The sequence below is a fragment of the Nematolebias whitei genome, chromosome 11, assembly GCF_014905685.2.
Source record: "Nematolebias whitei isolate Nwh7 chromosome 11, NemWhi1, whole genome shotgun sequence".
Lineage (NCBI taxonomy): Eukaryota > Metazoa > Chordata > Actinopteri > Cyprinodontiformes > Rivulidae > Nematolebias > Nematolebias whitei.
The window spans coordinates 42,289,465-42,315,211 of record NC_056508.1 but is presented as its reverse complement, the minus strand read 5'-3'; the positions used below and the strand labels follow the sequence as shown (position 1 = coordinate 42,315,211).

The following is a 25,747-nucleotide window of genomic DNA, read 5'->3' as shown; positions in this document are numbered from 1 at the left end:
AAATTTAGTGTTATACGTTGTCTTATTATTGCATTGTATATCCATTGTTTTGTTTTTTTTACTCGTCATGGGACTTCAACTGTGAATAAGCTTTTGCTATAATCTGGTACAGCGTATCAAATGGTGACATTTATGTTTGAGTTGTACATTGTCCCCTTTTTAAATAAAGTTCATTCATTCAGAATCAGATGACTCAAAGTGTTTTATATATTGTGCTCCTGAGTTAAAATGTTGCTGATCAATTTGAATTTATTATTATTCATTGATTATATTTAATTTAATTTTTCAGTATCAAATGGTCAAAAATTTTTACAGTTTAAAAACGTTGACTTCTTCCTGGGGGGGGGGGGGGGGGGTGTAACAGAAAATAATTGAGAAGCACTGATTTAGAGTAACACCTTGCCCAGGTTAGTCTGCTGCTTGAGCCTCTCCAGTAGTTGTGCGCTGTGCTGTTGTTGAAGTAGCTGCGTGTGGAGTGTGTGGGGGCTCTGGGGGAGGGGTTCCGAGCGTGTCCTGCTCAGAGGCTTGTGGGACTGAACGCCTCCTGGAGAGAGGTGGTCCAGCTGCGGCGCGAACTGCAACGGAACAGAGTCCAGGCCTGGAACTGTTGACAGACACGAGGAAAAGGAGCAGAACGTTCATTTAGATGAGAACAAATTCTTCCCGGCGAACGTTTAATTTGCTCCTACTGTGTAAAGTAATTCACGTTTTCTTGTAAGCCGAGGTGACTTTTACAGCTCATGCAAGAGTTGTGGTTTTTAGAACAAGGGAGCATATGTGAGAAACAAATCAACGTGTCACCACTGGGTGGTGGTCTAACATTACAAACAATAAAATGAAAAGTTGCTGAATGTCAACTTTAAAGGTGTCCATTTGATTCAACACAACTCTGGATGAGTTTTAACATTTCGTTTTAATTTGTTCCCACTGAGATTTATTGGTTTCCTGTTTTAGCTGCCTGTAATTTGAAGCCGTGATGCGTGTGAGCTGGTGTGAATCGGTGCGTTTCTCTCACCGCTGATGATCGGAGGGTGGATGAGTCCAGAGGGCTCCAGGATGATAACAGGCAAGTGGTGGTTCATCTGCCCGGCTTGGTCTTCTCTGCTGAGGGGCAGGAAGACTGGCGTGCACCCAGCAGCAACCATGGGAACCCGACTGACCTTCAGAGAAGACAGCTCTCCTTCGGCCTGAACACACAGGTGAACAACTTCATGAGGACAAAGAAAAACAAACTACAGAATCTATTTATCGCTTAACTAAAACTCTATAAAATACATTAAACTGATTTTATGGGAAAATTGATTCTTTCCTTCATCTGCTTGAAGGTATAGAGTATTTAGTGGAAATTTGCAAGTGCAATAAATGCACTTGATCGGCTAAATCCTCATTTTAAGTTAAACCGTGTTGTTTGTTTTGGTGACGTTTACTACCATCACAGGATTGTTAAACAACTACACAAATGTGTCTGAACTCTGAATTGCTTGCAGCATCTTTAATGTCGAGTCTTGTGTTCTTCTGTTTAGTGTTTTTGTGTCATTTTTAACATTGCTGTAAACCGAATTTCCATCTTTTTCTTCAAGACAAATACCTTTTAACATGCAGTGAATTTCTGAAAATAAAGCTTTTTTTTAAAAAAAAGAAAATGACTAAATTTGACCATAAAAATAATAAAAACCAATAACATATTCAAGGTATAAAAAGCCTATCAACTTTTTTGTCCACCAATCAACATTTTATGGTAGAATAATTAACTTCGATCATTTCATGATGAGACAGGATGGAGTTGTGGCAGTTTTGGTTAAATGTTATGTAACATTTTGCTCAATTTATTTAATTAATGCAGGATTTGGTCATATTTTGAAGTATGTGCTGAGAATTTTAACAAATTTAGCTCATAAAAAACCGACTGAGTAATTAGCTGCACTACCATCTTGAAGTGGACCGACTGAACATATAAGCTGAACATGTACTTCCAAGATTTAATTTGAGTTTCAAAAAAAATTCAGACGGAGGTAAGATAAAATTTATAGAATTTTAAGTTTAAGGCAAAAACGCTGCACAGCACATCTGGCGCAAAAGAATCGTATGTGTTGTGATGCTTCTCGGCTACTCGCACACCAAATGTGAACTCGATATCTGTAAAATTGATTAAAACGGATTTCTGGAAGTTTCATTAAAATTTGTCTAGAGATATTTTGCAAACAAACAGTCCAAGAGGTAATGGCAACATTAAAAAAAAAACAGATGTTAAATGGACTGTACAGTAGTCCCTCGCTACCTCGCGGTTCGTTTATCACGGACTCGCCCTGTCTCGGTTTTTCAAAATAAGTGTGGACATGACACACAATTGGCTGATTGATGGATGAGCCGCACGATCGGCATGAGATTCTTAGTTAAAATTAATAATTTTCGATTATTTAGCACCCCCTGCACCTTTGTACAGCCCACACTGCAGGATAAGCTTCCTCCTGCAGCTGATCAGCTGTTCTCCATGCAGAGTGGACAAGTGGGCGTGGCCAAGAGCACTTGCAGGTGGCACAGAGCAGCTGAGGCAGGAAGCTGAAATCACGACATTCTGTACTTTTTTTTAAAATCCCGTTCCAGGGGCCTTTCTGGGTGGAGTTTGCATGTTCTCTCCATGCATAGACCAAAAACATCCATGTTAGGCTGATTGGTAACTATAAATTGTCCCTAGGTGTGAGTGAGAGAGTGAATGGTTGTTTGTCTCTATGTGTCCCTGTGATGGACTTGCGACCCGTCCAGGGTGTACCCTGCCCCTCGCACAGTGATTGCTGGACATGGCGTGACCAAAAAAATGGAAGAAGCGGGTAAAAGATAATTGATGAATGGATGGATAATTTATATATACATACTATAATAAACTACTACTTACTACTTGTACTACTTTTCCTACTTCATGGTTTTTCACTTATGACGGGCTTTCAGGGTACAGATCCCCCACGATAAATGAGGAACTACTTTGCTTATATAGTACTTTTCTACCTGATCAAGATACTCAAGTGCTTTACACTACAATCTATGGCCTCATTTACCCATTCATACAGTCAATCATACAGCACTCTACTACATCTCTACAAAGCTAATCTGAATCTGTAGAGATTAATCACTGCTTTATCACATTCACACACTGATGGGACACATCGGAGACAATGAGGAGTCCAGTGTCTTGCAAAGGGACACTTCCGCATGTGACTGCTGGTGGAATCGAACCTCCAACGTTCGCATTGAAGGACGACTGTTCTAAACACTCAGCCACAGCCGCCCTTCAATGAACTTACTTAAGCTTGAAGTATTTGCTGGGAAGAACTCCCACACCAAAGTTTAGCGCAGCATCTGTAAAACTGTCCAAGTCAGAGAGCCATTTTTCTGTTTGCTAAGGCAATCGTACGCCAACGCTAGAGACAAATGACCGCACATACGCAGGTAAATACGCTTTTTCTCCTTTGTCTTTGGTGGCAGGTTATAAAAATTTCCTTCTGATTAACTGGAGTTTTTACCCGTGAGTTGGCCGGCAGTCCGAGTGTGATGGTGGGCAGAGTGGATGGACTTTGGACGGTGAAGTTAGCCAGAGTGCCGTCTCTCAGCAGCAGCTTCTGGGCCTGGAAATAAAAAGACGATTAATAACAAAAAGCATAAACTCAGGGACTGAAACTTTATATGATTTTAACTTGACCTCTTCATAAAAATATGCCTTAAATGAATTCAATAGATGTGATATTTACAAAACAAATCCCAGTTCATACATTTCTGTTTGTTCTCTCCATCTGCACATCATTTTTGTCATATTTCCAGTCGCACATCAAACTTAAAATGTGAAGCGATGAAACCGAAGCGAGTGTTATTTGCCTCTCTTCCACCCGAGCGTGTGATGATGAGTCAGATCACAGCAGGTGTGACGAAGGTCGCTCGGATCTGACTTTTTGAGATTAAATGAATCATGCACAAACAGCTGACAAACAAGCTCTTCTGTTGTTGCTTTAAACATTTCATTATTGTCCACAAAAATCGATGTTTGCAAATCAGCTTTTCTATTCAAAAATGTCCAAAAAGACAGAAAACATTTTCCACTTTTAGATTTTTCGCTTTATTTACCGATGTTGTCTAAACGTCTCAGTTAGTGAGCACTTTGTTAAAGTCTAAACACAATGATTTACCGTTGCACGTTCTATTTCGGTGCTAACCTCGTGTGAGAGTCCGCCTGCAGATGGCAGTAGTCCATTCTCGTTAGGAACGCTGTCATTAGGAGAACTACACCCAGAGACCGGAGTGCTGCTGCTGCTGGGGGAAGAGTCTGCTGAAAGACATGGATCACATGATTGTACATCTCAGTCACATTTCAAATATAAAATAAAACCTGCAGTTTAGAGCAACCACAATTAAAAATAAACTCCCATGTATTGCTGTGTGTGAGAGGGTGTGGGTTTACCCAGCGCTTCCGGTGTTCTCTGTTTGATGATGGGCGGAGCACTTTCTTTGCGGGTGAGCGGACTCTTGCGGGTGTTCAGGTGTTTCTTCAGCTTGTGCTTCACCTTCAGGTTGGGCTCAGATGCTGAAAAATTAAAGCAACTCTAAAATGTTACTAAATGTGACAACAGAGCAGGGCTTAATTTGAGATAAATCCTGCCAGAGCAGGATCCGGGAACGCTCTTATTTTGACAGGGTGCGTTCCAGTAACTATTTTCTTAGCTCCGGTAACTCTCAGGCTTACTAATATTAAAGTTATGAGCAAATTTAACTGCCTTGAATGAATAAAACCTATATTAGACTTGTAATCTGAAAATAATTACACAAACACTAATTGTAAACATAACAGCAACTTACGAGCTTCTTAATATCACATAAGAGCTGTTCCTTCAAGTAAGAATTCCTGCTTCTACCCTTAAAAAATTATCTGCCCCTTAAAGTACAGTCATGGGCAATTTAATTAAAAACAGAAAAAATGTACTTAAACTGCACAACTTAATTGCAAAACAGATTTACAGTTTAAATGGGTCATTAATAAAAAATTGATTATCTATTAAAAATAAGATAAATGTTTGATGGGTAATCACGTAACCTGCAACACGTACCAAAACAAACAAAATCAAAATGTCGAAAACAGTTCAATTTACTTTCATTAAAAAAAAATAAAATAAAAAAAAAATAGTCTTCTCATTGTACAAATGAATGACCAAGAACTGAAGCACATGAAGGCAGTGGCAAAGGAGATACTGGAGCAGGTGCAAGGATGCTTGAGATAAGTGGAGCATGCTCTACTCACACAGGGAGAGCTGTTGGTCAGGCTACTTCTTGTTGCTCTTTAAAATACTTAATGAATCAAGTGTTTACAAATGTAGGTAAACGTAGATATTTAAAAACCCTTTAAAATACATCAGAATGCAGGAAACGGCATCAAATTTATAAAAAAAAATTCCGGGGGAGGACGCCCAAGACTGCTATTTGTGTTCCAGCATTGTTTGGTTTACAAATTAAGTACTGCAGCAGAGTAGACCCCAACAGTTAATGCTAAGGTTTCGAGCAAATGTGTTGCACTTTTTGTTGTGCTGTAAGTAGGCACTGAGGATGATGCTCAGCTAACACCAAACCAAGTCTTAGCTTAACATTTATAAACTTGGCTGAGCTATAGCCAGTTTTGTTTTCCAAGTTCAGTTAGCTGTGGCAGCCATCTTGAATTAGGTTGAGTCCAAAAGTTAAACAGTTGTAGAAGATAACTAAGATTTCTGAACCTTTTATTAAAACCTGTTTCATGGTTCATGAAATATTTGATATTTTACCTGCTCTGCGCAGCGGTGTCCCCTCTGAGCCCTCCGACTGTGAAGGAGGTGAAACTAAAGCCTGGGAGGACGCACTGGGGTCTGGACATAGATTTCTGGAATAATTTAAACACATAAATATACACATTATGTAAATATTGACATCAAATACAGCAGAGAATTGATGATAAATTCAGATTTTAAAAGTTTTATATTAAGAGTGGCAAATGTGTACAGTAGTCCCTCGTTTATCGCTGGGGAGCCATACCCTGAAGCCCCATGATAAGTGAAAAACCGCAAAGTAGGAATAGTAGTACAAGTGGTAAGTAGAATTTATTTTAGTATTTTAGCATTTTAGCTCTCTGCCATTTGCCAGCGCTCTTGGCCACGCCCACTTCTCGGCTGCAGAGCAGAGATATGACACAGCTGCAGGAGGAAGCTTATCCTGCAGCTGTGGGCTGTACGCAGCAGGTGCTAAATAATTTAAAATAATTTATACTAAATACAAATTTAATGCAGATCATGTGGCTCATCCATCAATCAGCCAATTGTGTGTCATGTCCAATCTTAATTTGAAAAACCGCAATAGAGCAAAGTCGAACCGCAAAGTAGCGAGGGCCTACTATAATTTATAACCCCATTTCTGTAAAGATGGGTATGTGTGTAAAATGAAAACAAAAAAGAATGCAATGATTTGCAAATGTTATAAAACCATATTTCATTTACAGCAGAACATAGTAAACACGTCAAATGTTTTTTTGTGTTACGCATCGCCCCACTTTGTTAGCATTGAGGTTGTACTTTGGGTTTATGATGACATTCAGAGTCGTGTGTCACCTGTACGGTACAGGATGTGGAGTCAGAGGGTTAGAGTTTGTTCTTTCCAGCGCCGCCTGCTTCTGCTTCTTGAGAATCACTTCCTGGAGTTTTTGTTTCACCAGCGAACTGGCCACGGCACCTGTCCATCCACGACAACGACCAATCAAACACCAAAGAAGACATTAGCAACATCTACTGCAATAAACAGAACACGTGTTAGCAGGACGCAATTGGGGACAAACATGGGATCAAGAAGATGCATGTGTCGGTAAACAAATATGTGTGGAGTTGTGAGGTCAGAAGTTTGTTTGAGCGTCTGTTTGCTGATATTCTTGTGTTTATTTGTGTGTATGCACGTAGAGGTGACAGCAGGTGTTAGGGGTGATCAAGTCAATATTGACCCAGTGACTTTATTTGCTCGAGCCCAACACTATATTTAATTCCGCTGTTGAAGCTCCACTTGTCAGGTTATTTTTAGCCCTTGTTTCACAGCAAACGGACTGAAAACGAAGTGACGCAGTTCATCCCTGTCCAAAGTTACACCCCTTCTGCAGGGACTTTCCTCTCTGGCCACAACTACCACTCAGAATTATTTTAAAGGTGACACAGTAAGATCACAAAGAATGGCAACTTGGGATGTTAAATAAAACTTGCAGGAGCACGTCAAAAGGTTTTACAAAGTGTGTGCATGGACTCACTCTGTTGACTTTTGTCTTTGTGTTTTAGTTGCTGCAACTCCTGTTGTTTCTCATGGTGCTCCTGCTCTCGCCTCCTTTGTTCCATGTTAAACTAGCCACACAAACACACACATGCATAATATAGCAACATACAGACAGCTGATCATCCTTACACCTCTTATTTCTCAGGATTTTCTCCCATTTTTATATTTGTGTCCTTTACCCTGATTTGCTGGTGCAGTTGCTGCTGGGAGAAGGAGGAGCGGGCTTGTGGGGAGAAGGGTGTGAGGAGTAAAGGTGGGTGCAGAGGAGTGAGGAGCGCCGTGTCCGAACCAGGGCGCATCCCCCGCTCGCCCACCCTGAGGTCCATAGGGAAAAACTGTGTTGGACACAGGCACCACCACTGAACCTGGAGATTACAAAACAAAAAAGCGGGTGCCATTTTGAGTCAGAACAGGTTATCCGTACATTACAGACGTCCTGCTTTTGAAAAAGAGAGAGCATGGTGTTAAAAATACAGTAATTTTGAGTTTGTGACAATTACAAAATAAAGACCTAACATTCCTTGAAAGAATGCATATCGCACACCACCTTTCTTGCCGGTTTCAAACTAAAATCATCTAATTTTGAGAAGGTAATATGTTGTAGTCGTTTTGCTCAAACCTTGTTGACAACATTAGGCTAAAACACCCAATGTTCCGTATAAATTAGGATAAAATATCACTGTGTCTCAGAGCTCCTGTTACACATCTTCTGAACGAAAAATGCCATTATGGATCTGGTGAGCTGGACTTTCAACAAAATTGACAAAATCTTTTCAATAAATCGACAGGGTCCTGGAGAGCCCTCATGTCCCGCTGAGACTCACGCTGCAGGATATGTCATGGACCTGTGGGGGTTGTGGGTGCTGATGTGTCTTTCTGCTCTGTCTTAGGAGGACACAAAGGCATTTATATAATTGGATTCATGATAGCAGGGTTTCTGCTTTTTGGCATCGGTGGGTTCCTTTGTTATCAGCTTTTGAGGAAGATATTGGCAGCAGTTTTGGCCATGACAAAACTGCCAAGTCTGTGTGAAGGTTTGGTTCATACTACAAGTACTCAAAATCAGCTGATTTACAAGCTAAACCACAAGATGAAAGCGATTTGTGAGAATTGCAGGCCACCTGCAGCTTCTAGAACTCGCCAGCATGTTGGAAACGACCTTGGATGAGGCTCATAGCACGGATCAGTGGAATGCCCACAAATCTGTCCATTTTTGGATCTTGAAAGTACCAGCAGGACTCAAGGCTGACAAGAAAAAAAAGAAAAAAAAACAGTGTGCCTGAAGAAAATCAACAATTGTGGTTTATCTGAATCTGACTCTCCCATTTGGCCTTGAAAGCAGGCCGACTATCAAATGTCTCCTGGGACATGAGTAACTAAGGAAAAAAGCTTCGTCTATCGCACCACCCATGCCCCCAATAACTTCTGTGCAGGCTTATCAGAACTGCCGGCTGACCAACATCTTATCAGGACTATGGCCTATCTGGAAGTGCTTCATGGACAAATCTCACCATCTTGATGTCAAATGCATATGTAATGTGTTTATAAATGTGCTGCTGGTAGAGTTGTTTGACGTCTTAAATTGTGTCCAGATAGGGCAAGATGTGAAGAGATATTTTAGTAATACAACTATCCATCTTCATGGCCGTTTACCTTTGTCTATCTAAAAAATTATTCTGATAAAGAATAAGAGGCCGTGCTCCTGTAGCAGCAGCAACGTGCACTCCGCCCATCTTTCAGACGACTGTACAAACATAATCTCACTGTATCGCGGTACAGTGATAATAAAGCTTATTCTGATTCTGGTTTAGATGCTGGTATTTAAATGCAGTTTATTAACTGCAATCACTGCAGTAAGAGCAGAAGTATTTTTCAGTTTACTGGTTTGGAGCGTTCAGCTGCCTGTTAAAAATCCCTAAGAGCTATGATCTTAAATAAGCAACTGTTGCTGCCCATCATTTTAGAGAGAGCGGCAGTGCCATTTCCCAACATTTGACACCATCATTTTGCAGTGAGACAGATGATTCACAAGTGAGAAACATTCAAAACATCTGGCAATTCTTCATTAAAGTGGACTTCCCAGCAACTTCAAACCAAGTTCAGACTTGCACGGAAAGAAAGAACATGGCAATACGTGTTAGGCTTATAAAAACCAACGTGCCATGGCTGGAGCCGACCAAAAACACCATAACATCGTTGACATCGTCAAGCACGATGGTGAAAGTCTGATGATTTGGGATTGTTTTTGAGCCACAGGATCTGAGCACCATGCAGACTCTGTGTCAACTCTGAGTTTGATATGAACAGTCATATACTGTATCTGATAATTGGAGCTTGGCTGAAATTCAGCCATGCATTAGAGCATAATGTTTTCTCAGTTCCCCTCCTCGAGGGCCACTATTGCTTAGGTTTAAGCTTTTTCCTCGTTGCAACACGCTTAATTCAAATGAATGAACCATCTCCTCAGCATGTTCTGCACAAGCTTGTTCATCATTTTTGATTAAATTATTCTGAAATAAATTGCTCATGGCTGTCATGTGTTGTTCATCTCAAGTTGTATTTTCTATGATATAAAATAAGGAAACGGTTAACTTTAGTATCCTGATTCATGCTCAATAATCCAGGTAGAAAAATCCAAGTTAAGTCAGGTTAAATTAACTTTAGTCTAAATATGTAAATTGCAAAACAAAAGATTACTATCCAACAAAGTTAAGTCGGGTCCTCTGGATGGTTTCTTTTTCTGTTGAAATGTTTCATCCTTCATCCAAAGGACTTTATCAATCTGAGGAGCCACAACAAACTCAGTTCCATAAGTGGCTTACTCACATAGTGGGACAACCAGTTTCATGGTGATAAGATGGTTTCTGGAGTTCGCCCTCTTCCCCGCCGACTCCTCTGAGGCAGCCATAGCCAAAGTAGTTCAAAACATCAAAGTTCATGTTCAATAATCCAGGTACAAAATCTAACAAAATTAGGTCTGGTCTTCTGGACGGTTTATTTTTTAGTTGAAATGTTTCGTCCTTCATCCAAAGGACTTCATCAGTCTGTAAATCATCTTCATCAGACTGTAAATTGTCTTTCATTCTTCTTATTATTACAAAGTATTTTGGCTTTCCCTCTTCAGGGGTCACCACAGCAAGTCATCCTCCTCAGTCTCATGCTGTCCTCTGCATCCTCTGTCCTCCCTCCAACTACCTGCATGTCCTCTCTAACTGCATCCATATATCACCTATTGTCATTTCTAACATCCTACCAATGTATCCACTGTTCCTCCTCTGGACATGTCCAAACCATCTCAGTCTGGCCTCTCTAACTTTATTTCCCAGTTGTTCAACCTGTGCTGTACCTCTGATGATCTCATTCATAATCTTACTGTCACTCCTAAGGAGAACCTTAACATCTTCACTTCTGCCACTTCCAGTTCTGTCTCCAGCCTTCTTGCCTTTCATTATAATTAAAACATATAATTTAAAGCTTTTCAAAAGAAAGATGAGAGGAAATACTGTTTACTACCTAGCTCTAAAAATAGACATCAGTAGTAACTAACGGACGTTTTGTAATTTTTTTTTTCCTTCTTGCAGTTACGTAGGACTGATCCAACAGGAGTGAGCAGGCTTGTGGAGAACAAGACACATAGCACTTCAGCTAAACTAACTCAAACACCTTTTTTAAATGTTTTTTCTTAACTTTAGTTTTAACCTTAACATTTTAGTCCACAGATAAAACTGTCCTTGTTCTGGAGTTCCCGGAAGCTTTTTAATGTTTTTTGTGTTACACCAGTGGGTGCACTGGAAAAACAAACTGGCAGTTGCCCCAGAGGCAAAATCATTAAACTACGGATGACGCGTTTCCAGACTGACAACAATTAAACTGTTTTTCGTATCTGTGATATCTTAAGATATGACCAGTTTCCTGTACTTGACAGGAATTGTCCTACACATTGCTAAAAACAGAGTTTTAGAAATTATCTTTGTTGCCATGGAAATGTATTTTTCACTTACACAGTCCTTATTGGAATTTTGGCCTTTTACAGGATACTGTTAACGAAACTTTTTGAGAAACATTTTGCACAAAGACAAAGAAAAGGTGGTTAAATAAAAATATAAACAACCTAATTTATTGTGCACTAAACCAAAACGAAACAAAAAGCTGTTTAGGTTTCATGTTGAAACCAGGGTGCTGTGTCCCATTTGTACAAGGAAGTTGGAATTTCCAACTTCTGAGTCAGAAAGTGCAACTTTTCCGAATTCTAACTTGGAAAATGGGAAGTTTCTAACCAACCCTCAACTCAACAATTCTAATGGCTGCTGCGTGCAAAAACTGTGATGAGAGCAGCAGTAGCTATGGTAATTATCCATTTGTACTTCTAATAGTTTGTATCTCATTTAGGCGGTTACTCACACAGTACTATACAGCCTCTATCAGAACATTTGTTGCTATAGGGTTTGAATGCATAAAAAGCATAGAAATACATTGATAACAGATTGTACTGCTAAGAATAGCTGGCCTGGTCACTGAGCACAATTAACAAATCCCTTTGGCTTCATGACCTGGAACTGGAACAAGGTTAGTTCAGGAGAAATGTCATTCCTAGATTTGACATTTGAGGCAAATGGAACTTGGGGTGGGAGGTCAAATCCATTTTTAGAGGCACCGTCGACAATGAAGTGACCAAATCAATTTTCAAATGTTAAAAAATGGATTTTGTTTTTGTTAACTTTGTGTTGTCAAGTTAAGAGGATCAGCAGAGTGGTAGCTTCTCGGTGTCGTCTATCCAAGTAGGCTTACAGTAACTTCCTGTAGTAGAAACATTGTAGAAAAACTGTTTTCACATCTTTTTTCATTTTTTTCTTTGCTAAAGCTTAAACAATATACTGTATGTCTGAAAATAATAGATGAAGTTATCAAAACATGACATGACTTTAGAATTACCTTTGAAAAATTCTGATCCATGCTCAATAGTCCAGGTAGATAAAACTAACAAGGTTGAGTCAGGTCCTCTGGACGGATTCTTCTTGTTGAAACGTTTAGTCTTTTATCCAAAAGACTTCTTCAGTCTGAGGAGCTGCATCAAACTCGGTCTTATAAATAGCACCTTCTTGTGGATCAAACAGTCTGCTGGCGACAGCCAAAACTAGTTGTTCACATGTTAAAGGAAGACCTTCAGCATAACAATTGATCGCTAGTCATCTGATGGCTGCTTGCTATTTGCAACAGGCTGAGTGATACTAGCAATAGCAGCATTGTAAGGAGACAATTGGACACGGAAGCCTCCACCCCTGTTTAATGATGGACGATTTCTTTTCACAAAGATAGCCTCCTTTACTCCTCTCTCAAACCATCGTTCCTCTCTATCAAGGATGTGAACATCTTCATCCCTGACAGAGTGACCGCTGGCCTGGAGATGAGTGTAGACCGCAGAGTCCTGACCTGACGATGTTGATCTGTGCTGGTCCATCCTTTTGGCCAGTGGCTGTTTAGTTTCCCTGATGTAAGACTGATCACCCTCCTGACACTGAACAGCATACACAATGTTACTCTGTTTGTGCTGGAGGACTGGATCTATGGGATGGACCAGTCTTTGCCGTAATGTATTTTGGTGTTTGAAAGCCACTGGGAAATCATGTTTAGAAAATAAACGTCTCAGGTTCTCTGAAACTCCTGCAACATACGGAATGACCATTGGTCTGGGTTCCTCCTTTTCACCTGTTGGCTGACTGGAGTCCTGTTTGAGTTTCTTCTCTGATTTCAGGAAGGTCCAGTTAGGTTATCCATATTTCTCCAGGGCCTGTCTTGCGTGGCATTTCTCCTTGTTCATGTGAACAACTAGATCAGTCTTACATTGGGGAAACTAAACAGCCACTGGCCAAAAGGATGGCCCAGCACAGAAGATCAACATCATCAGGCCAGGACTCTGCAGTCTACACTCATCTCCAGGCCAGCGGTCATTCTTTCAGGGATAAAGATGTTCACATCCTTGATAGAGAGGAATGATGGTTTGAGAGAGAAGTGAAGGAGGCCATCTTTGTGAAGAGAACCTGTCCATCGTTAAACAGGAGAGGAGGCCTCCGTGTCCAACTGTCCTCCTCTTACAATGCTGTTATTGCTAGCATCACTCAGCCCTCTGTGAATAGTAAGCGGCCATCAGTGCACTAACAATCAATTGTTGGGCTGATGGTCCTCCTTTATCATGTGAACAACTAATTTGGACTGTCACCATCAAACCGGTTGATCTACTATGAGAAAGTGCTATTCATAAGACTTTTGTTGTGATGTTTGTTGCAGCTCCTCAGACTGATGAAGTCTTTTGGATAAAAGACAAAGCGTTTCAACTAGAAGAATCCGTCCAGAGGTCCTGACTTGGCCTGTTCGATACCTTTGAAACACTTGATTTGTGATATTTTCAATGACAAACAGAATAAGTGCTGTGTTGTCATCATTGTATATTTCCATACAATGACAAAATTAGTTCTCTGTATTTAACCCATCACACCTGAGACACACTCAGGTGGAGCAGTGGACATCTATGCAAGCGCCTGGGGAAAATGCTAATCGTTAGATTTTCTATGACATTTAAGTTGGCATCAATGTTAAATATTGGTCAGTAGCCTGTAATTAATAAAGTATTTTTGGGAGCATATGTTATTGTTCATTCTTCATTATAAATTGAATTCCATAAATGAGTGTTTAATAAGTAAATTAAGTCCTGAACATTTAAAATTCAAGATACTCAAAATGCATTAAAAATTGTTTTATAAAGGCTTCACATCCCTCTGACTTGTAACCAAATTGTGAGATGCCTAAAGATTTTCACCAGTAAAAGAAAATTAGCATCAAATAATTTTTCAAACAATGACAATAAAAAAATAAATGAAGATAAACTCTGGTTTCTTTGTTCGGTTGTTTGCACACTTTATCCGCCGTTTGTCTATTCCCGTCACAAAACACATTTTCCTACTCTTTGCATGCTGTTTGCATAGCAAGGCCGAATCAGTGGGAAAGATTGTCTCATCCGGAGCTAAATACAGGATCAAGGAAGGGAACAGCTCGGGGAAAGGCTGGGGGTGGTTTCTGCACATGACACACATAAAGGCAGATGCTCCTGTCTATTCACACAAAAAAAAGTACTGTGATTACAGCAACACATAGCTTGAAGTACTTCAGGCCAACAGATGATACGACTGCACAACATCACAAGTACACATGAAAACATAGGCGACAAAAATCAACATGTATACATTTTATATATATACCAGTATTTATTGCCTGTCATTGAAAGCCAACGTAGATCAGGGGTGTCAAACTCACTTACAAAAGGGGTCCAGAATTAAAACCTTTTTCAAACCAAGGGCCAATCTTAAGTTAGATACCAAACATCCTTTCTTGGTTGCAGTTTCCTCAACAAGAGTTTGATTGGTCTCATTCGACGTTCTCGGTTGCACTTTCGACATCATAATCAAAGATTACAGAAAAAATTCAAGTGAAAAAAGTATTTTATGTTTAACTTATTGTTTTGGGGGCCAGATGTCAATGAGGGCCACATTTGGCTCCCAGGCCTTGAGTTTGACACATGTGCATTAGATGATAATGTTTTTGCCCTTCTCTGTTTCTGTGTTTATGTGTCCGTCTGTTAGCAAAATATTACAAGAACATTTGGCACATAATAATAAACAATAATAATAAATAAACAACAACAACAACAATAAAACTTGCAGAATGTACTTGGACGTCTACAACCGATTAACTTTCGGAGTTAAACCAATTCAAGATGGCTGCCACAGCCAACTAACCTTAAAAAAGTGCTATAATTGAGTCTAAAGATACCGACCTAAAATTTGATGCAGAAAGAAAAGCTTTGCAGAGAGTGGTGAAGGCTGCACAGAAGTCTTTTGGAATCAGCCTCCCCACCATCACAGACATTTACACCTCCAGATACAGGAAGAGGGCCACCTGCATCATGAAGGACCACACTCACCCAGCACACACACTTTTTGCCCCGCTCCCCTCAGGCAGGAAGTTGAGGAGCATTAAGTGTAGAACCACTAGACTGAGGAACAGCATCTACCCTGAGGCTGTTGGACTCATGAATGTCTAACCAGAATAATCACTGTGAAAAAAATCCCATCATGTTGCTGCTGATCTATTTCATGTTGTTGCTGATCTGTTTCATGTTGCTGCTGATCTGTTTCATGTTGTTGCTGATCTGTTTCATGTTGCTGCTGATCTGTTTCATGTTGCTGTGTTCATTCGTACTCATCTGCTCACACAGACTCATGTTCATGCTGCTGTTAGGCGTATTGTTTTTGTACTAACGGTATTAGTGCTTAAGTATTTTTAGTTCACATTTTTCTTAGTTCATATCTTAGATCTTATTACTGTTTTTCTTTTACATGTTATACTTTTGTTGGATGTAAGTGGGACCCTGTGTACACAATTCCGTTCCACCACATGTACCACATGTGGTGCGCATGACAAATAAAGAATCTTGACTCCTTGAATCATATACAGCTCACATTATAAATGTTACGGCACAAGATTTTAGTTTAAAACATTGTCATTAACTGTTGGAGTCAGCCTTGATTGTCTGTCAGCAAAATATCTTGTGAACCACTTGAAGGATTTTAATAAGATTTTCAGAAAGCAATGTACAATTTCAACTGATTCACTTTTGGTGGCTATCTAAATCAAGACGGCCACCACAACTAATCATCATTAGCGAACACAAAAATTGCTGTCACTCAGTCAGTTTAACACATATTGAATTAAAAAATAATGATGGTAGTAGCTGGGAGTTATTCCCAACACATAAGTGAAAATATGATAATGGATGAAATTGTATACTTTGTTATTTTTCAATAGTAGATGAAAACAGGCATTTTTAAAAAGGTAAGTTCTCAACATAAAATGGTCTTGGTCTAAAAATCCATCTTGATAGGAAGCAGGCGATATGCATTCCTTCAAGGACAGCTAGGTCTTTAATGTTTATATGTTTTGTTTTTGTTAACTTGCATAAACTGTCTTGCAGGCGCAAACCCTCCTGAACGTTCCAAACCCACACCCACGCAGACAAACCGATGCATCTACACACGTTCCCAGGATGTGCACAGCTGCACACACAAAACAGGCTGGAGCAGACACCCATTGCACAAACCTGCCCGACACTGAAAACTTAAAACCCACATACACAACAAGCTTTAAAAATAACTATCTGACATCATCTTGGTGCTGGTACTCCCAGTGTTCAGCTGTCATGTCGCAGTGTGAGAAGTAAATGTCACTCACGCAGAGGTTTGGCCTGATGCCAACGGCAGCGCTGCCTAAAACGAAACGACAAAACGTGAAGCGACTGATGGGTTTGTGGAGTCATCTGAAAATCTCCGATTTGTTCTGACGTTGCATTGCACGTGCAGGTCAGTGCTCCTCCATATTAGGAGGCGCAAACACGCAGGCAGTCTGGATGCCGACTGCGGTTGGAATGACAGAAATCCTTTGGCAAAGACTCGCATTTACACAAGCGCACACTGCTCTGCACATGTAGTCTCCATAATGACAGCATGGAATAATAAGGTTATTATTCTGGGGGGAATGAGGAAAGAACATGCTTATACAAAGAAGCAAAGTGCTACAGTACACACACACACACACACATGCACATGCTTGTGGAATAGCTTAACAATGTCACCTCCAGTTTTCAGCTATAATTAAAAACTCACAAAAATGTTAATGAAAATAAAAACATTTGAGCAAAAATATTCGTTCACTGAATTTTGCTGCTTTTTATTAAACAAGACATTTCTCCGCTGATGACTCAAAATGTTCGCATAATTTCAATTACACAGCATGGGAGGGTACGAAGAGAGGTGAGGAGATCCATTACAGATGTGGAAAAACGAGAATGAAAGGTTTCCACACAGTCATTTTCCTCTTCCTATTTATTATAAAGCAGTTCCTCATTTACTTCACCGCTCTGCACGGAGAGCAGCTGATCAGCTGCAGGAGGATGTTTCTCCTGCAGTGTGGGCTGCACAAATGTGCTGCAGGTGCTAAGTCATTTTAAATAATTTATTTTAAATAAAAATTCCATGCTGGTCGTGCGGCTCATCCATCAATCAGCCAGTTGTGTGTCATGTCCAATCTTATTTTGAAAACCCGCAATAGAGCGAGTACGCGATAAACGAACCGCGAAGTAGCAAGAGACTACTGTATAGACTTAAAGGCATCTGAAACTAATATTTAACAATGTCTGCACTGATCAGAGTAACATAAAGCTTTGTCAAATCTGGCTTCTTTAAAACAGTTCAGAAAAACCACAATTTTTTGGCATCTGAAGTTTGATTTAGTCTTTACTAGGAGTGGAGGTTATAATCTACTTTGCCATGCATCACTATGCTGACATGAACAAACCTGAAATTATTTTTAAAATGACAATAAATTTACTATTATTTAAAGTTAATGACATCACAAAATTTGAAAAAGGTGGAACTCTAAAGTACAGAAGTAACCATACAGTTGTTTTATGGCGTGCACACAACACAGGCACAACCTTGAACTACAAGCAGCATCTTCTGTGCCAAAAACCAGCGTTTGGAAGCACTTCTATGAAGTTGTGTGGAAAAACGGCACAGACAAAAAGCCGCAGTATCTGTAAGTTTGGTACACGTTTCTACCTGGAGGAGAAGAAAAACTGCAGCCGCTTCAAACAGTTTCTGGGCTGCGACTACTGGCTGACTGGTTGGGAGATGCCGTTCAAGGTGGTGCATCCAGAATGTCTTGAAAACGTTTGCAGCAGTTCTTAATGAATATTCCTTTTTTTTAAGTGACCCAATTCTGTCTCTTTTATTCTAAATGTTACTCTTGTATATTACTACTCCTCTTTTCCAAACACACACAGCATTGACTCTCTTCCCACCTTCAAATCATGACTCAAAACTCAATGGTTCAGGTTAGCTTACTCGCTCTAGTGGAGCCATCTCTACTTAAATTTCCTTCATATTCTGTGTTTTTATGTTGTGTTTTTGATTTTGTACCGTTTTATATTTGTAAAGTGGCCTCGGGTGTCTTGAACTGTGCTTACACATTTTTCTTCTTTCGGCTGCTCCCTTCTTCAGAGGTCGCCACAGCGAACTAACTCATACAAAGACTTGGCAATTGTTTTTACGCTGGATGCCCTTCCTGACGCAACCACAGACCACCGAGCTACCACAGCCCTCTGTGGGGAGCAGAGAGCCGCTATCTAGGGCACCCGGGAGAGCAGATGGTGATTGTGATCGTCAGTAGGGCAAATGAGGTGTGGGTGCTTTACCTTTTCCACCAACATTTTGATGTTGTTGGTTCGGAGAGTAGAACCAGCAACTGTCCGATCACAGGCCAACCTTCTCTAACCTTTGCACCACCACTCCCCCTTATGTGCGTACACATAAAACGTATTATTATTAACATGGGGCAGCTGTCATAATGTGTACAAATCAGGCTCTTTTCTTACAATTTTGGAGTTGACAGCCAGTCTCAGCCCATTGAGATGCCATGTTATGTTGTACCATGAGGTGGAGATGGATTAGAGGTAGGGCAGCCGATCTGGGACCAGAAAGTTGCAGTTCGACTCCCGGCTATGCCCACATGTTGTGGTGTCCCTGAGCAAGACACCTACCAGTAATCCCCAATTGCTTCCCAGGCGCTTACGTAGATGCTCACTGCTCCACCTGGGTGTATCTCAGGTGTGATGAGTTAAATGCGGAGAACCAATTTCATCAGTGTATGGAAACATACATATAAAAACACATAGCACTTAGATTATATACCAGGACTATTCAACTGGCAGCCCGTGGGCCGGAACGTCAATCTGGTCCACTTAATTTAAATTTTTTTCGAGGGGGTTCTGGGTTTGGGTTCTGTATATTGCATTTATGATTCAATACAATAAAATAAACAAATTTAAAAGGTAACAGATCATTGTAAAACTTGGTTAATTTACATAATGACTTTAATCGCTGGATGTCCGGCCCCCTCGAGCTGCTGGCTCTCAGAAACAGTGGCCCCCTGAGCAGTTTTGTATAGCCATGGTATAGATAGAACATGGTCATCTTTTGTCAAAGCATTTAAACACAAACACTGTCACACTCAATGGGATCACACATAAAGTGAGGATGACAAAAACTGTGACACATGTGCATCCGTTGCCACACACATCTATGTCACTGTAGTCAGCACATTTACTTCTTTTGTCCATATAGTTCCCAAAACCTTATTTGAATGAAAACTTCTTTGTCTTGCAGTGCAGAGAGTATTTTCTGTTTCTTTAAAGTCTAAGAGATTCGAACTTCAAGATTCTGTTTTGCAGTGTCATTTTGGATGCATGCAGAAACATCCACAATTGTTTTGTAATTGTATTGCAGCCTCTGAATTGTAACCAAATGGAATCGTGAGGTGCTGAAATATTCCCACACCTAGTTCAAAATGAGACGATGACCTCAGTTTCTTTCCTGCCGCCCGATGACTGAACTCATGATTGTTTTTAATCTTGTAAAATTACTAGAAAGTTTGTTTAATAAATGCAAGTTCCCACATATACACCGTGACTTGTAGTCAGGAAACCACATACAGGTTTAGTCCATGAGCTCCAGTAACCACATTTAATCCCTGAACACTCTTTCCACTGAGCCTTCCCAGGTAACATGATACTCAGGTGGTAACAGAGCTCTTAAAAGTATATCATGTGACATCTCAATACATCTGTGTTGTGTTGTTACAAAACTAACAAATCTCAACATAAAAATTAAGAGTTGGTGTTATTTCTCCTTAAATGACCATTTTTTAGCCAAACAGAGAAGGCATGTACAAAACTAACACACAAGCATACAACACACCCCACACACATTTATTTAACAACACGTAGGAGACCTTTAAGTGAACTGATATGACTGCATTTAGAAAACCACCGGACAGGAAAGTTAAATTAAATTAAATAGGGGAGTGGTGGTGCAGAGGTTAGAGAGGTGGGCTTGTGATCCGAAGATCGCCGGTTCACGCCCCGGCCCCGACAACATCAAAAATTGTGGGTGGGGTAGGTGAAACACCCACACTTGCCCCCACCCTCATTCGCCCCACTCTGGGCCCATGAGCAAGGCCCTTAACCCCCACCATGTGCTCCCTAAAAAAACAGGTCTCTCTTGAAAATGAGTTCTCGTGGCTCAATGAGACTAACCTGGATAAATAAAAGGCTAAATGAAAAAAAAAAAAAAAAAATTGTTGTTAAGAGAACAACTGTTCAAACCTTTATCAGAGTAATGTGTGGAATGTTTTCAACGGTGTATGTTGTTTTTCCTCTGTTGCAGGAATTCCTTGAATGTTATGCAATGCAAATCTCCATTATGTAGTTCAAACTTGTTTCTCTCCCTACTACTACTGGAACACAGCTTATTTTTGGATTACTATCAATGGAATTTAACAACTGAATGAGTCTTGTTCTTATTTGTTTATCTCATTGTTATATTTTCATTACAGGCAGATCCAAATTGAGATTCTATTTCAAGCTGGTGCTAAATGCTGACAAAACCAAAGGGATGTTGTTTTACAACTCTTCCTCCTATTTCATCAATACATGGTATTCCTATTGAGTTATTCGTACAAATACTTGGGAATTCTGGTCGATGCACATCTCTCTTTTGAACCGCATATTGAAAATTTGATTTAAAAAAAAAACTGAAATCAAAACTGGGTTTCTTTTTCAGAAATAGATCTTGTTTAAATCTGAATGCCAGAAAACGCCTTATAACCATTACCTTCCTACCGGCCATTGATTATGGCGACATTATTTACATGAATGTCCCTGCCAGGTTCTTGCAGATGTTGGATGCTGTCTACCATGGAGCGTTAAGATTCATAACTGGTTGTAACTACCGTACCCATCACTGCACTCTGTACTCACTGGTCAAATGGTCATCATTATCTACACGTAGGCTCTCACACTGGTTCATTTTCAACTTAAATCCCTCCGTCTGCTACCTTCCTATATCTCCTCCCACATGGCACGCCATCAGTGCAGTTACAGCATGTGCTCTTAGGACATCATTACCTGCAGCGTTCCCTCAGTGCAGACTGAACTTGGCAAAAAGGCCTTTTCCTACTCAGCTCCTGCAACCTGGAACACCTTGCAACAGGAACTGAAGTTGTCCACCTTGATTTATTTAAGGGGTTTCCAACATTTGATAATGTCTGTACAAAAATCAATACAAATATGTTCTTGTTTTTAGTATCTCACCCTGTTTTACAGCACTCTGATTTATTGTTTTATACACTACTCTTGTTTTTACTGCATTTTTTACTGTAGTTTATTGTCGTCATTGTTGTCTGTGCTTTATGTGTTTGGTCTGAAACAGGTCTCTCTTGTAAATGAGTCCTCGTGGCTCAATGAGATTAGCCTGTATAAATAAAGGTTGAAAGAAAAAAAATCAAAAGATCCATGAAACTGAGATTGCCTTTAAAAGGATATTGTACAATTAGGACCAAACTTGTGATTAAACGTGACACTAAATTCAGAACAGAACTCATGTACAGTGCCTTGCAAAAATGGGTATCCTTCTTTTTTTGTAAATTGTTTTTATTTTTCTCAAATTAAAACTCCTATTAAATTTCATCTTGTAAATGCAGATGGAAGAATCCACATCCCCCGGCATTTCAAAGTCAAAGTTTCTTTATTTGTCGTTCCACCACATGTACGTGGTGGAATGAATTGTGTACACAGGGTCCCAGTTACATCCAACAAAAGTATAAATTATAAAGAAAAACAGTAATAATATCTAAGATACGAACTAAGAAATACACTAAACTAAAAATACACTAAGCACTAGTACAAAAACAATACGCCAAACACTGGATAAGAGAAGTCATGTATCACGTTCATCTGGAAAAGATTAGATATGCTTTGAAAGGGTCTGTTAAGAGATTTTTAGACATTTGGCAGCCATTTATGTCGTATGTTGAAAACATGTCAGTGCCTGTCTAATATGTTCATGTCTATGTGGCTGATCCGGTGTGGGAGGGTTTTGTTGTATGTTTAGTTTTTCCTCTTTGTGTGTGTGTGTTTTCTAAAAAAAAAGTTTAAAAATCAATAAAAAAGACTTTGATTGAAAAAGTCCATCTTGTAAAGCAACAAAACAAATGTTCTGCAAGGAGCTGTGTCTAGTTCCCACAACTGACGGAGGATAATTTGCATGGACACTTCTGAGAGAGTTTAAGTGTGTGAGGGTGACTGTGTGGGCGCACTCGTGTGTCATTATGGAAATCACCAGGGGAGCACTGTGATACAGTTTGAACGGTAAGAGCGGCCGTTGGGAATGTGCTGATGTATCTGACAGATTAGGTGGATTTGACGTGTGTTCTTCACACGCACAAGCCAACATGTACGTGTGTGTATGTAGGCGTGTGTGCCCTCCACAGCATGTAAAAATGCATAATGCCTTCACCCCGAATCCTCCCACCTGAACTTCTATATTTGAGTATTTGTAACGCCTAATCAGGACTGGTTTTACAGGTGTGACGAAAACATACAAAGGTCTCCCTCGATCTCTCCCTTTGATTTCGTTTTCACATCAAATTTCAGGAGGAAGGAAAAAAAAAAAAGCGTGAGCACAAGCAGTAAAACTAAAAGAAAAACTCTAAAAAGTCAAAAGACGAGAGCCGCTCAGCAATCTTTACCAGCCTGCGCGCGAGAGGTTTTTCTAACAGAGAGACGACAGCCAGCAGTGCGCCACTAGATTCATCCACTCCGCACACGGTCAACAATCAGCAGAGCAGACGCCACATCTTTGTCTTATCGTGTTTCCAAATATAGTGACAACACCTTCATCTTTTATGACTGCACTGGCTGAATGAGCGCGTCTCAATCAGTCTGCACCTTTAAGAGGCAACAGCTAACTTTCAGTCGATAAAGATGTCATTACCTCAGGGTGTTTGACTCTGAATGCACGTTAAAAAAAAAAGACTTAAATGCAAATGGAAACCCTTTAAGATGGGGAAAATACAAATTCTGACAAAAGAACACCACGCTGAAAAAAGAAACCGGGAAAAGACAAACTGTGGTAGAGTGGGAAGAAAAGTTGAACGAATAGAAGAGTCGAGCTTTGTCCTCGACGTTGTCGTGTTTTTCTTATCGTGTCTGCAAAAAGACGCATGTGCTTGCAACACATTCATTGCATAATAAAAGAACCAAAACACATTTAACAAGCGTATACTCCTGTAAGTAAATTACGTAATGTCTTCTCTGGTGTCAAATTGAATACGACTGCGCTCGCATGGGACAAATCATCGAGCAGGATGTGTACAGGTTATTTGGGTGTGAACAGATGTTCCTTAGAATTGCTAAACCCAATTAACGCCTCGTCTTTTGAAACCCTTGCCAACAAAAACAGTTCAAGCTTCACCCTAAACAAACTCATGAGTATGTCTCGTCTTACACAAGTGGAAATGCCTGAAAGTATGTAAATGAGAGCAACAACTGACGCTGACGAAACAGCTATTGAAGGGGATTTGGGAGGAAAAAAAACACAATGTAAAACTCTTAATATTATTACTGTATTTTTCATCATTTAAGTCATACTTTTTGCATACATTTGCAAGTCCTGCAACTTATACACCAAAGCAACTAATATACATTTCCCCCCATATTTATAACGAATATTTTGGCTGAGATCTGATGATTTCATTAATTCAAACACGAAAAATATTAAACACTACCACGTGCGGCCACTAGAGGGCTCTCGAGCATTACGGCAAGCCAAGTGTCTCATTAATAGGTAAAAGTGGCTATTAATGAGACACTTGGCTTGCCATAAAAGCCACCTTCGTCTCGCTCCGGAACTCCTGGAGCAAACGTCAAATCAGCTGCATTTCGCTGCACCGCCCAGGTGAAATACATCGGATTTGACCATTAAAGTGGATTTATTAAGTAAAAGTTCAACTGAGACACACCTTTAATATAATTTAGAGCAAACAAATAATTGTTTGTAAGCGTTAATCTTGTTAAATTGTTGTTAAAGTCCTCCCGTGCACGCTCCTGTGGCCGCCATTTTGGCAGCCAATCGATTTTTGGCACAACACCGGCCCACATTTCCAGGTGGTCAGCAGTGACACAAAATAGATGCGACTTATTTATTTATTAGACATATTTGGACTGATGCGACTTATACGGCGGAAAATACGGTATTATGCTATTCTTTTTTTTTCTCTCTGAGAAAATACCTAACCGCAGTGCTGATACTGAAGAGAGGACAGGATTAAACCCTCACAAAAATAAACCACATTAAATTGAATAATTCAGTGCTGCATTTTAACAAATTCTTAACTAGTTCTCACTTCCTTATTTAGCAAACAAAAATCTGTACTTTGTGCTGAAAATGCAATTTAAATCTTCCTGTGTGTGAAGCTGATGCAACACGGGCTCTTTGTTTGGTTTTTTAAGAACAATACAAAATTAAAGCCTAGTATTCTGAGTGATTACATCACCCGCTACTTTTAATGCAACGATAAGGAATGGTGAAGCTGTTGGCAGTTTTAGTAAATCTTGAAAACATTGTGTATGTCAGAATATAACAGGATGTCGCACTAAGCATATGGGTTGAAAATGACTCAGCTACTACCACACCAAATTTGAGCTCAAAATAGTAAATAGTTATAACCATTTTTGTGATTGCTAATGTTAATTAGCTGCTGTCTCCATCTAAACTAGAACAGATTATCGAAGTTACACCGTTTGTTGAGGAGCATCCAAAGATTACATTCTGAAAGTATTAAACATTCTTCAGTGGTTTATGAGATATTTTGCCAACAAACAGTGTTGACTCCAACTCTTAATTATGGGATATATTAAGTAAAGATCTTGTGAAAAAAAAATGCACATTGATTATACCCTGATTCATCCTCAATAATCCATCCATCCATCCATTATCTTTTACCCGCTTCTTCCATTTTGGGTCATGGGGGTCGCCGGTGCCCATGTCCAGCAATCACTGTGCAAGGGGCGGGGTACACCCTGGACAGGTCGCAAGTCACAGGGACACAGAGACAAACGAGACAAACGACCATTCACTCTCTCACTCACACCTAGAGACAATTTAGAGTTACCAGTCAGTCTAACATGCATGTTTTTGGTCTGTGGGAGGAAACCTGAGTACCCGGAGAAAACCCACGCATGCATGGAGAGAACATGCAAACTACACCCAGAAAGGCCCCCGGACCGGGATTTGAACCAGGGACCTGCTCGCTGAGAAGCAGCAGCTCGACCAGTTGCGCCACCGTGCTGCCCGCTCAATAATCCAGGTAGAAAAATCTAACAAAGCTGAGTCAGGTCCTCCTCAAACGAGTCAGCGGGGGAGAGGGCGGACTCCAGAAAGCATCTGAGCACCATCAAACTGGTTGGAAACCATCTGAGCACCATCAA

The 25,747-nt window shown here is 40.1% G+C and overlaps 1 protein-coding gene across 1 annotated transcript in view; it reads right to left on the bottom strand.

The window, feature by feature from the left end:
- hdac7a (histone deacetylase 7a) overlaps window positions 1-25,747 on the bottom strand; it is a 54,394-nt gene that overhangs the window by 17,988 nt on the left and 10,659 nt on the right. Inside the window, exons 2-10 of the mRNA XM_037684383.1 lie at window positions 7,494-7,679; window positions 7,292-7,382; window positions 6,612-6,732; window positions 5,796-5,890; window positions 4,448-4,570; window positions 4,203-4,312; window positions 3,519-3,620; window positions 1,016-1,187; window positions 399-604 (exon numbers count right to left, since the gene is read on the bottom strand). Of these exons, the coding sequence (XP_037540311.1) occupies window positions 399-604; window positions 1,016-1,187; window positions 3,519-3,620; window positions 4,203-4,312; window positions 4,448-4,570; window positions 5,796-5,890; window positions 6,612-6,732; window positions 7,292-7,382; window positions 7,494-7,640 (1,167 nt within the window). The 5' untranslated portion in view covers window positions 7,641-7,679. The remainder of the gene's footprint in view (window positions 1-398; window positions 605-1,015; window positions 1,188-3,518; window positions 3,621-4,202; window positions 4,313-4,447; window positions 4,571-5,795; window positions 5,891-6,611; window positions 6,733-7,291; window positions 7,383-7,493; window positions 7,680-25,747) is intronic.